At 39.0% G+C, this 12,739-nt stretch overlaps 1 protein-coding gene across 1 annotated transcript; it reads left to right on the top strand.

Moving 5' to 3' along the window:
* The first annotated feature begins 3,805 nt into the window (after nucleotides 1-3,805).
* On the top strand, nucleotides 3,806-11,767 carry LOC135471272 (coiled-coil domain-containing protein 24-like). The gene is made up of 10 exons (XM_064750436.1): nucleotides 3,806-3,937; nucleotides 4,551-4,790; nucleotides 5,478-5,638; nucleotides 6,116-6,174; nucleotides 6,455-6,548; nucleotides 6,974-7,066; nucleotides 7,828-7,882; nucleotides 8,368-8,440; nucleotides 9,435-9,543; nucleotides 9,843-11,767. The coding sequence occupies exons 2-10, from the start codon at nucleotides 4,623-4,625 to the stop codon at nucleotides 10,237-10,239; spliced, it is 1,209 nt and encodes a 402-aa protein (XP_064606506.1). The 5' UTR covers nucleotides 3,806-3,937; nucleotides 4,551-4,622; the 3' UTR covers nucleotides 10,240-11,767.
* Nucleotides 11,768-12,739: the final 972 nt, after the last annotated feature.

Below are 12,739 nucleotides of genomic sequence, written 5' to 3'. Positions count from 1 at the left end.
TGTTGTGTCTGATGATACTCTGTGACTAGGTGGGGTGTTGTGTGTGATGATACACTGTGTCTGGTAGGGTGTTGTGTCTGATGATATACTGTGTCTGGGTGGGGTGTTGTGTGTGATGATACACTGTGACTAGGTGGGGTGTTGTGTCTGACGTCGCTACACTGTGTCTGTGTGGGGTGTTGTGTCTGATGATACTCTGTGACTGGGTGGGGTGTTGTGTCTGATGATACTCTGTGACTGGGATTGGTGTTGTGCCTGATGATACACTGTGACTGGGTGGGGTGTTGTGCCTGATGATACACTGTGACTAGTGGGGTGTTATGTCTGACGTCGGTACACTGTCTGGGTGGGGTATTGTGTCAGATGTCAGTACACTGTGACTGGGTGGGGTGATGTGTCTGACGTCGGTACACTGTGTCTCGGTGGGGTGTTGTGTCTGATGTCAATGCACTGTGACTGGGTGGGGTGTTGTGTCTGAGGTCGGTACACTGTGTCTGAGTGGGGTGTTGTGTTTGATGGTGGTGCACTGTGTCTGGACGAGGTGTCATGTCTGATGTCAGGTTAGTTTGTTATGTGTAGTGGTAGTAGTACAATAATTGGGTAGGTGTCATGCTAGTATGGGTTCAGTATACTGTGACTAGGCAGGGTGCCATGATGTCTGGTGTCAGTACTCTGTGTCTGCATTGGGTGTCATATCTGATGTAAGTAGATTAGAGTGGGTGTCGTGCCCACAGCGTTGTAGCTGTGTGATTTTGGCATATTGGCGTCCATCCAGCATATTACGCAAACCTTGGAATTTTAGGCATGCTGTCAGACTTCACACCTTGGTTGGCCTTGTCTAAAACCTGAAAACCTAGTTGTGTAAATAACACACCTGGCATAGTGAGGAATCATGGTATGAATTAAGATGTGCAAATCAACACCGAACATCTGGGGTTTTCCCATTGATGAGTTCAGACGCCTTTTAGAATTGATGAACCTGATCAACTGACTAATACTTACCTGATCTACATTGTTTTATTTGGGAGTGAATGAAGTAAATAAATTGAACGAGCTTGCAGGTATAATAATGTTACAGGAAGGTGGAATGAATGAATGAATTATTTATTTATTTATTTATTTGATTGGTGTTTTACGCCGTACTCAGGAATATTTCACTTACACGACAGTGGCCAGCATTATGGTGGGTCGAAAGTGGGCACAGCCCGGGGGAAACCCACGACCATCTGCAGGTTTGCTGGCAGATCTTCCCACTTACGGCCGGAGAGGAAACCAGCATGAGCTGGACTTGAACCCACAGCGACCGCATTAGTGAGAGGCTTCTGAGTTATTACGCTGCGTTAGCGTGCTAACCGACTGAGCCACGGAGGCCCCATGAATGAATGAATGCTGGGGGTTTAACGGCGTACTTAACAATTTTTCAGTCATATAGCGACGAGCAGTCATTAGGTGTGTGTACATATACTGTGTCTTCTTGTGGCAGTCAAGTCCGTGCCGCCAACGTGCTGCTGCCTCTGAAGTATGACCGCGAAGACACCATACATGACACCTCACACCGTCATATTATACTGACACAGGGCTAATCAGTCCTGTTTGCTTGCTCTGAGCTCTCAGTGCTGAGCTCCATGCAAGGCAGCAGTAAGTACCAATGGCCTTTGGTATGACCTGACCTGGGTTTGATCCCTGGTCTCCCGAATAAGAGAGGAGAGTAGAAGCGGCGTGCTGGGAAAATGTAGTGACATGGAAACTATAAATATGGATGCAGGAAGGTTAATGAGGCAGGAGAGTAAAAATCTGGATGCAGGAAGGTTAATGAGGCAGGAGAGTAAAAACCTGGATGCAGGACGGTTAATGTAAATGAAGGCCGTAACTCAGGATGCTGGTTAAATAATATGATGAATGCTATGCCAAAGATTTTTTTTTTTTTTTTTTGATTGGTGTTTTACGCCGACTCAAGAATATTTCACTTATACGACGGCAGCCAGCATTATGGTGGGTGGAAACCGGGCAGAACCCGGGGAAACCCACGACCATCCGCAGGTAGCTGACAGACCTTCCCACATACGGCCAGAGAGAAAGCCAGCATGAGCTGGACATGAACTCACAGCGACCGCATTGGTGAGAGGCTCCTGGGTCATTACGCTGCGCTAGCGCGCTAACCAACTGAGCCACGGAGGCCCCTATACCAAAGATAAATGTGAAAGAAGACTATAAATCAGCATCAGAAGGGCTGATCAAACATATATCAGGGTGATGAAAGGATAAACGTGTAAAACTGAATGCTCTAAGGATAATGTTATAGGATAATATAAATCAGGATGCTGAGAGGATAGTATGAGAGGAGAGTATAAATCATAATGCTTGAAGTATAATTTGTGAGAGTAAAGTATAAATCACGATGCTGGGAGGACAATGACAGGATAATATAAATCAGGATGCTGGGAGGATAGTGTGAGAGTAAAGTATAAATCAGAATGCTGTAAAGATAATGTGAGAGGATAATATATATCAGGATGCTGGGAGGATAATGTGAGAGGAGAGTATAAATCAGAACGCTTGAAGGATAATTTGTGAGAGTAAAGTATAAATTAGAATGCTGTAAAGATAATGTGAGAGGATAATAGAAATCACGATGCTGGGAGGATAATGTGATAGGATAATATATATCAGGATGCTGGGAGGATAATGTAAGAGGAGAGTATAAATCAGAATGCTTGAAGGATAATTTGTGAGAGTAAAGTATAAATCACGATGCTGGGAGGACAATGACAGGATAATATAAATCAGGATGCTGGGAGGATAATGTGAGAGTAAAGTATAAATCAGGATGCTGTAAAGATAATGTGAGAGGAAAGTAGGACTATAAATCAGGATGCTGGGAGGATAATGTGAGAGTAGAGTTTAAAGCAGGATGCTGGAAGGATAATGTAAGTGGAGAGTAGGCCTATAAGTCAGGATGCTGGAAGGATAATGTAAGAGGAGAGTATAAATCAGAATCCTTATGAGTATCATAAATCAGGGCAACGTGAAAAACGACATACAGGAATGAAAATGTAAGAGTTTAGATGTTCTTATTTGTCTTTAAGTGGAGTAAGCTCCTTGTGGATTTAGGATATCGAACTGCTAACAAATGACCTCATCAGACCAACAGTTAATAGAGTAAACAACTCACAACTGGATATTACACAAAACTCTCTCAGCAAGTTTAAAGAGTAGGCACACTTTCACACCTTTACTTAATCTCCATCCAGATGGGATATTAAAAGAAAATTTACTTATTGAAACATACATTTAACAGCCGATATATTAATTTAAAAACCTAGAGGATGGGGCATTGTGCACGAAGCCTTGTTTACACTTGCATTGTAGGTCTATATATACAATGTACATGTAGCCTGCATGTACGTCCAAATATTTAAACTCAAATCAAAGTACCCAAATTCGTCCATTGATCCACTCATCCATCTATATCTATCTCTATTAAAGGCACAACCACATTGTTTTACTCTGATGTATAAATGGACATACAAGGATGCGAATAGAAATTACAAAGCTATTGTGTAAGACACTGGCGTCTGAAAACACATTTAAGTAGCCTATATTAAGGACACAATATCATTATTTATTAATTCAGGAATAGATGTACATTTTAAAGTACCTGATACGAAAAGTGTATGGCTACTACAATGTACGACCCGAGAAAGTGCTTAAAAACATGTATGGCGTTCGTAAAATGTACATATCTTCGTCTACTTGGAAAGCACGTGTTTCTGTTTTGGAAATCTTTGCTGAAGGAGGTAAGAATATACGAAGACGTGTAAGGTCACCAGTGCGAGGACTCAAAGAGAGTTGCACCTGGAAATTTATGTTTTGTTTGTTTTGTGACCATTTTCTACATCAGTTTGGTACTGATGAATCGATAAAAATATACACAGCGGTAAGTCTCTGATTATTTCTACAATTTAATTGTCTTTGAAAGGTACAAGTTGCGATCTGAAGTTGTGGTCGCCCTGACAACGCTTGACAACAAACTGAGTATGTCCGTAATTTCAGCGTAAAATGGGCCATTATTATACCGTCGACTGCCTCAGTTCAATAAATATATATGTTGTAGGTGTTTTTATATAGGTTTTGTGGTGAAACACAGCCTACAGTGTTTTCTTCCATTCGAGACAACATAAGACGAGTATATTCTAGCCTGTCGCGGAATATGAACCCAGTGTAATCCCTTAGCCCATGTATATCAACCGAAATTCTGATACTTGTTCAGTTACTATTTGAAAAGGTAGTTTAGAGTGTGAAAGGCAAGTTATGCGTAGTTATTTAACTTTATTTATACTAAAAAATTTATGGGATTGTAGTAGGCATGGACATCAGCTTCAGTGAACTGACAAGGAACACTATGACAAGTGACCTTGTGCAGGTATTTACTTATTGCACTCTTTGTTTTCGAGCATTTGTTCCTGGACTTGACTGAAATGTTTTAAATGATTAGTGCATACGATGAGGATAAGTATTGGTTACATTTTTTCTAAAATTTTATTTTCCAGTTAATGGTCTTTGGTTGAACTGAGTGGGATCCAGTCCCGTCACTTGACAACCCTAGGTGGATGCTGTAGAAGATGGTGGGAACAATGGCGGAATCTCCAACCTTCAATCCCTGTGCCTATGAACCACCAGTGTCATTGTGGAAGTTAGTGGAGCAGTACACACCTGAGTATGAGAGACAAGAGATTAAGGAGGTGCTAGGCGAGTCGCTAGTGGAACAAAGCCTGGAGTTACATGAAGAGGTGCGATACATACACATATATTTGTGTAAAATTGTCTTTGTATAATGTGATGATATTAGTTTTGAAACTTAGAGCCAAATAATAACTCACCCTTTTCTTGTATTGCAACATTTATCTTTTGTATACTGCTGCTGATCTTCATATTACAACAGTTTTCCCTCTTTCTTTTCACGATAATGCTGGCTACCATCGAAAAAGTGAAATATTGTTGAGTGTATCAAAAATACCAATCGAAAAAAAAATAAATAAATAAATAATTTAACATTAAAATAATATTTATAACCAGAAATATTCTTTCACAGACAAAAAATGTTAAGCTGCAAAGGCAGAGGGGTATCTTTAAGGTTCTCCCGTCATTATCTTCTTGGGCTCAAGTTACTCTGTATAAGTCTTCTCCTAAATTCTGTTTTGAGTGGCATCTTCAGAGTAGCTTTTGCAGTCAAAAGTAGTTGAGCTTTTATAATGAGATACACTTTATAAATTTCCTTACAGTTAGTCTATATGTGTCCTATCTTGCCCACTCCATGTAATCAGTTTGAAACCATATCTCATAAACCTGTGCAAAAACATTTATACAGATAATGTGTAGTCTGGACATTGTTGTGAGCTGCTTAACAGTCTGCATTACAGTTGTTGGTCATCTTCTTTAAGTACTTTGTTGAATACTGTTCTTTGTGTTTGGTTTAGATTGACACATTACTGGATATTTGGAGAGACTTCAGGTGTCAGACGTACACTGAGAGTTACCAGAATAGGCTTCCAGAACCACCGGCTGTTAGAGATCGCCTTAAACAAGAAATCCAGTTTTTTGTTGAGAACATACGAGAGCGAGCAAATAGACAGGGAGTGTGAGTATACCAGACACTGCAGCATCTATTCTGTATTTAAGTATTATCTACAGAGCAGAGCATTATTATGCTGTTGTTCTTCAACCTAAATGAATATACTGGTACAAATGTACTGGTCTAATTCTTGTGGCAAGAACTGTTTGATTTAGGAGAAATAGCACAATCCAGAATGCATATATCCAGTTCGACAGGTCTTGCTTTAATCTTCTACTTAGAAGCAGGTTTGAGTCTTTGACTGGCAAAAGTACAAGGCTGTTAACAGAAACATAGATTCAGTATAATTGAGTTCAGTATATTTTATAATCAGGTACATTGTATATAATCATCAGTCTAAGATAATAAAAGATAGGATACTAGTAATTGTACTCTACTTCATAGCCATTCATTTTCATTTTCAGATTCTGATTACAATGTATGTAGTACATGTAATGAATGACTGACATCTATAAATATAACCGAAAATTCTTTTTATTCCAGGGATCTGGAGAAAATCTTTGCATCCCATAACAAAGCTGTTCTGAGCTATGCATTGGAAAGTATGTTTTAGAGTTTCTTATGAAAAAGAAAGAAACAGTTGCAAATCTGTTCATGTGTGTTTGTCTATGAACATTTATAAAGAATGTGGATTTTATGGGTTTGAAGTTGTTTGAATCTTTGTCAAGACTTCAACTTCATCTACGTTATATTCAAATGAGCATAACGTTATGTGTAAAGTTAACATTGCAGCTTACTGCACTTTGGAATGACTGGGCCCTGGAAACAGTTATTAAAAAGAAAACAAGATTGTATTCTGACAAACCTGTGTTGTTTTTATAGAAGCCGATAAACCGTCCACTCCCTCAAGACCCTCCACAATGATGACTTCTCATGGCAGGGAAACCCCCATGATGACATCACCCTGCAGTGATAGGTATGTTCAGTTAATTCACAACCAACTTTTATATATTCAGTTTTGAGAAATTTAATGGGTTGACTACATTTTACTGGACAGCGTAATGATCCAGGAGCCTCATCGCAGCATGTTCAAGTCCAGCTCATGCTGGCTTCCTCTCCGGTTGTATGGCGTTGGATTTCCCGCAGGCTGAGCCTAGTTTCCTCCCACCAAAATGTTCGCAGCCATCGTATAAATGAAATATTCTTGAAAACGGTGTAAAACACCAGTCAGAATAAAATAAATACATTTTATTGGTCAGATTCTTTAACCCTGACTCAGACTTGTTACTTATCCACATTAAGATTTTAATTACGATTGGATAACTTGTAGTTTTAATGAAAATAATTTGTAGCACATGTATGTATCTGCTGCTTTGTTTCATTGTATTTATTTCTTAACAGAATGTCACTCGCATCAACCATCAGTGATGAAGTAGAAGCCATGAATGATAAACTAAATATCTTAGAAGTGGATGAAGTTGTTCAACATTTAAGGTTGGTTGACGGAAATATATGCCTTGTATAAACAGAAGCGTAAATACATGTAATTGCAAAAGCTAGCTTAAAATGGACTGTTCCTATTCTCTACATGTATGTTTTTGGAGTGAATTGGACTTGTAGTAAATGACCGAAACTTTCAACACCAAAAGTGCCTTTTTTTAGAGGTAAGTAAATGTCATATAACATTGGCGTTGATGCTGAAACTTATGTTTTACCAAATGAATATGACTCTTCCAAAGAAACCTTTCTGAAACACCATTCTAAATCCAGTAAAATGCTCAGATTTAGGTAAAATGGGCAACTTTGTCATTTAACGGTCATTTAACCTTCTTGTATTTCACTGGGCACTAGCCTTTCAAAGTCCCTTATGATGACCCTGGTGCAGTGTTTTTTTAAGGATTGACAACTGACTGAAATACCGATGAAGTGGACTTCAGCAAACCATGGTCATTTTTTGCTTCATAACAGTATCTATGCACATTAATGATGTATTTCATGTTGGTCTGGTTTCTGTGTATTTTCCTGTTAAATCTCTAACAAACACATATTTTCCTATTACATCTCTAACAAACACATATTTTCCTATTAAATCTCGGATAAACACAGTGATGTAATTATTGAAGAATCATTGCACAGAAATGTACTGCTCTCAGTCAAGGGATCTGGAATGCAAGCTCAGTTTCTGTGGTTTTTAAAGCACATGGCTAAAGAGATGTTGACTAATACATTGATTACATTTGTTGTGATATTTTCAGGGTTACTTTAGAGGATGAAATCTCGCAGTTAGTTTCCGATATTGCTTTTCTTCAGGTAAGTTAAATAGGGTGTGTCAAGTCTTCTTCGTTGAAGGATAGATAGAGTGAGTTAGTGCCCTTCTTGCTTGTGTGTGGTTGGTGTATTGATGTACGTGATTGGGACATTGAGTCCCTCTCTAGAATATTTCACTATGGCAGTAGTTATCTTTATAGTTGGCAAGAGGCAAACTGTGGCAGTGACCACCGGTCTTAATCTACAAACTTCTTGGCATTAGTTAAGTCAGAGCTGAACCAGCAGAAGCTGGATTTGAACCTATGACCTCATTAGTCAATAGCTTGTCATCTGCAGCAAAAGTGACATCTTAGATTACTGAGGCCATCATCAATAATATATCCATTGGGAATAAGCCAATCTACGCTCCATAAAAATCATTTTAAATGTTTTTTACTCTTAAGTAAAAAAAATAAAAGCGGAAGAAAATATACCATAAATCCCTATCATATTGTGTTATTCTTTGATTTTGTGCTTACCTTTGACAGGGTTGTTTGGATGATGAAGCTAATTTTAGAGATGAAGCTACAGGGGTAACGAATGCAGAGCCAAGTATCTCAGGTAAGAGTCCCAGGGGCCCATTTTACAAAGTGTGCCTGTCCCTGATTGCAAAGTTAAACGCGTCTGCTGGTACATACGTGACAGATATGGAGAAGAACTGACTGCTCTCTTCAAGCATTTGGGAACAGTGGAACTGTCAAACCAGCATCTATTCAAGCTATGTACATGTGTGTATGCAGGTCTGTATGTACCACCCATTTATGAGATCCAAGATAAGGGCCTGCCTGCCTGCTAACTTATCATCATGTTGTATGTAACCGTACTGTGGACACTGAATGGTCAAAGGGTTTGCCAACCCAAAGTTTGCAATCTTGTACAGTCAGGCCTGTCTTTTGTCTTTGTATTACCAGAAGATAAATGGATTCCTGTAGATTTGCTTTGCGGGTATCCACCACAATCTCCAAGTAAAGCTTTTCATGCACAAAAAATTTGACAGATTTTGTGTATTTCATGTTCATAACTTAAATGACATGAAACTTTAATGTTCACTTGTTTAAAGCTTAATTGGCAATTTGACAATATTTGGTCATCTACAACTTTTTGTGACTTTAGGAGTGATGATGAAAATGGGATACCTATAGAAATGTGAAGTCCTGTTGTACTTGTAGTGTACTTCATCACTTAACATGAGGAGACAAACCATGCACAGGTCAGCCCTGTGTCATTATAATGTGAATTGATGGTGCATCAGGTCAGGTGTCTTCATTGTGACATTCCAATTGAGGCAGCAGTATTAATACATGTTGGGCAAGAGCAGTGGTTTACTGTAGGCCCTCTGGTTGCCTCAACCCTTATACCAGATCAATCTCATATAAGGCCAATCAGCGTCGATTCTGTATCCCTATAAAGAGTTTTAGTACACTTTTTTTCATGGAAAAATAAAAACAGTCACTATTGTGTTATTATACAAGTGGGCAGTGAGATGATGACATATCAGCTATTGTGAAAACTGTGCGAAGAAATCATTTTTTTCTTTTTTCCTTGTTGTTTTCAGAGCTGCGAGAGGAGAGAGCATCATTAGAGAAGGACATGTTAAAAGCTGATCTTCCTTTACCTTCCCCGTCAGATGCTGTGTCCAAACCGGCTTTGTCTGCCCAACTCAGGTACATAACTAGAGCACAACACTAGGGTTATTTGACTAAAGTATACTTAATTTTTTCCACTTTGATAAGAACAGTAATGGTGTAACTACACTACAGTATGCTGCTCTCCAGGCATTTTCCTCACTGTATATACATGTACGTTGTTGGAAATCAGAAACTTAACTGACACGTACGACAGATAGAAATGGAATGTGATTAAGAAATATTTGAAGTCAGAATATCATAAATAAAGTCATTTATTAATACGACTGTTGCCAGAGAGTCAGTTACAATTGTGTCTTCTGTGTTTGTGGCATTAGGAAATACAGCCCACTGACTCCTACCAGACTCAGCAGAAGTGAGCACACAGCTGTGTTGGGTAACACCAACAAAATGTCACCTGTCAAAGCTACTCATCAGGTCAGTCCACCTGAGGGTCAATCTGTCAGGGTTCCAGCGCAGCGAAGTCCAAAAAAGGCACCTTCCCCACAAAACCCGTCACCGCAAGACACTAACAGTGCGATCAGGATACGTGTGGCTAATGCTTCTTCAAGAGCTCAGGTTGTCCAGATATCAGCGGTATCAGGGGCAGATTACTCTGATCAAACAGGGGGAATAATCCCATCTCCGCCTGGTCCTGCACGACCAAAGATTTCTCGACCAAGCTCAGCTGACAGATTCCGGAAGATGGTTATACAAAGCCGTGACGGTGTCTGAACAGATTGCTGAGATTATTCTTCGTTGTGTACAGCTCAAACACTTTGTGGAACTTTTCCAGCCCTATGGAATTGTGTCAGTGATATGCCATGATGACAGAGTTTATCAAGGCACTAACTGCATAGTGTTTGTTTGAACGCTATGGAATACATGTACGTGCCATCATCACCAGTTTTATTGATCAGTGATCAGTTTTATTGATTAATGATAAAATATGTCTGCTGCTAAGCATGGTAGTCCATGTGAGAACACTGGAAACTGACAATAGCCACATGTGATATTGTATGAAAAGTACGTATTTTACTGGCCAGAAATACTTGTAAACATAACTGTAAACTCTCTGACCTTTGCAGTCATACACTTGTGTTGTCTGCAAAATATTGCGTTGTCATTCATACTCTGCAACTTTTCCACAACCCCCACTGATTCCATGAAGCTATTTTTCATATACTTTTAAGTTCAAATTTCAAACCAGATTTTAACTCTTCTTAATGTATCTTGGAATTTAGAACTGTGAATACACATTATCTAATTTGAACCTAATTTAGTTTGAACCCCTGGCACATGAAACAATTTAGCAGTCAATTCAAAACCCTTTGTGAAATTGGTACTTGACAACTCATGCATGTTTTTATAACAGTGCATTATTATGTACTGATATTTGAATGTGCTGTATTTTCATGAACTTAATGACAGAAGTGTCATTCTGTTCTTCTCAAATAAGTATGATGTTACTGTTGTCTCAATCTAATGTTGCAATTTTGTGCAAGAATTTGTTTGCTCTATTTAACCGCTGGTGGCTAGTGAAGGATCTAGTGACCAATGTACTGGAGCTCTTTCAACATTAATAGACAGTACTTATTTATAAAGAGCTCAGTGCTGGCCATTAAGTCTGCGACCAGAAGTGGTTAGAAAGACAAAAGGAATGTCCTATATATGTCAGTATGCCTGATCTACACCTGGTTAAGGTAATACATTCCATGAAGGGTATCTACACAGGGTCTGGTAGGAGTTACCTCCACCATCAGAACTCCCATGCATACAACACTTACATTGTGCAACTTCTTTTGTACATGTAATAAGATAGTCCACATTCAGTATTGCTCTTTTTGTGTATATGAAATTAACTCCAAAATGTTTGTGTATATACATGTAAATAAGTGAGAACGAACTTTATTCATCATTTGTTTCTTATACCTGAATATAGTAGATTTGTTATATTCCATTATTTATTTAATTGATCAATATTTAATCTTTAATTGTAAAAGGATGTTTACATTTACAAAGGAGAAACCACACCAGATACTAGTATTGTATATAGACTTTGAATTGGCTTGTGTGCATATCGTTTGTTAAGATTTTGATTGAATGCTTTTGTAAATATTGTTTTTGTATAGGATTAATTTATTACACATATTTTTTGGTTAATCTGTGTACATATGGATATTTTCAGTTAATGTATTTACACCCGGTTGTGTTTCACACCACGGTTGAAAAGTGTTGAACAATAAAATCACATCGGAAATTATGTTGTAGTACTTGCTAAATTACTTAATTTGCACCAACAATGAGTATAGCATGGTTAATCAGTTTTGTTTACGTTATGGTAATAGATTGGGTCGAGATGTATGCCTTGCAAAGATTTTCCAAAAACTTCAGTTGCCTTGCATGTGGGTTAATATTGCTTATACTAGGTTTTCAGTGTATTGTTTTGCTTTTGTCTAGGTGAGGGCCCCACATACTGCTAACTGCTGCCTCAGGAAACTCGAGGCCCTCGCTGGTCGAACAGGTTCCAGAGCTGTCCAGTAATATATATCTATTGTTTGTGTTTTGTGTCATACTCAAAAATATTTCAGCTGTATCACGGCGGATAGAACCCAGGGGAAACCCAGTGTCACCCGCATGTTGCTGGCAGATCTTCCCATGTGTGACCGGAGAAGAAGCCAGAATGAGTTTGACTTGAACTCCGGTCATTGCCCTTCGCTATCAAGCTAACATTGGGTTACGGAGGACCCATTTTGGAATATGCCCTCTACTATAATCTACTGTTATATAGCTTCTACAGTAAACATGACAGGTCAAACTAGCATTTGACCGTGTGAAGATCTTTGCTATTGCTATATCGCGCAACATTAAACTTGACGGGTCTCCCGCTAAACCGAACTGTCATAAGCCGCGGACGAACTAGACGAATTTTTTCCGCTCGCACAGGCATATTTTGTGAATTTCCAAAAATCCGCCTTGTGTGTCCGCGCAGGCGACGGCGTATTTCACATGCGATTTTGTCAGCCCCGAAATTCGCTTGCATCAAACATTTCAGATACGTGCATTAACGAGGAAATACGCCGGCGATTTCACTCTGTTTGCGTAGTGTTTCCGTTCTTGCGAATTTTCGCGAACGAGACGATTGAGCTGACCAATTAAGCAACACGGAATTGCATGTGTTGACCTGTGACATTTTGTTTGTGTTACATCGTTTACTAGGAACTAGGTTCACTAG

The sequence above is a fragment of the Liolophura sinensis genome, chromosome 7, assembly GCF_032854445.1.
Source record: "Liolophura sinensis isolate JHLJ2023 chromosome 7, CUHK_Ljap_v2, whole genome shotgun sequence".
NCBI classification, from domain to species: Eukaryota; Metazoa; Mollusca; class Polyplacophora; order Chitonida; family Chitonidae; genus Liolophura; species Liolophura sinensis.
This window is presented reverse-complemented; position numbering and strand designations above follow the sequence as displayed.

Coding starts and splice junctions, on each gene's coding strand:
- LOC135471272 (XM_064750436.1), top strand. CDS start 4,623: ATGGTGGGAACAATGGCGGAATCTCCAACCTTCAATCCCTGTGCCTAT. Junction 4,791..5,477: donor GCCTGGAGTTACATGAAGAG/GTGCGATACATA, acceptor TGTTTGGTTTAG/ATTGACACATTACTGGATAT. Junction 6,549..6,973: donor ACATCACCCTGCAGTGATAG/GTATGTTCAGTT, acceptor ATTTCTTAACAG/AATGTCACTCGCATCAACCA.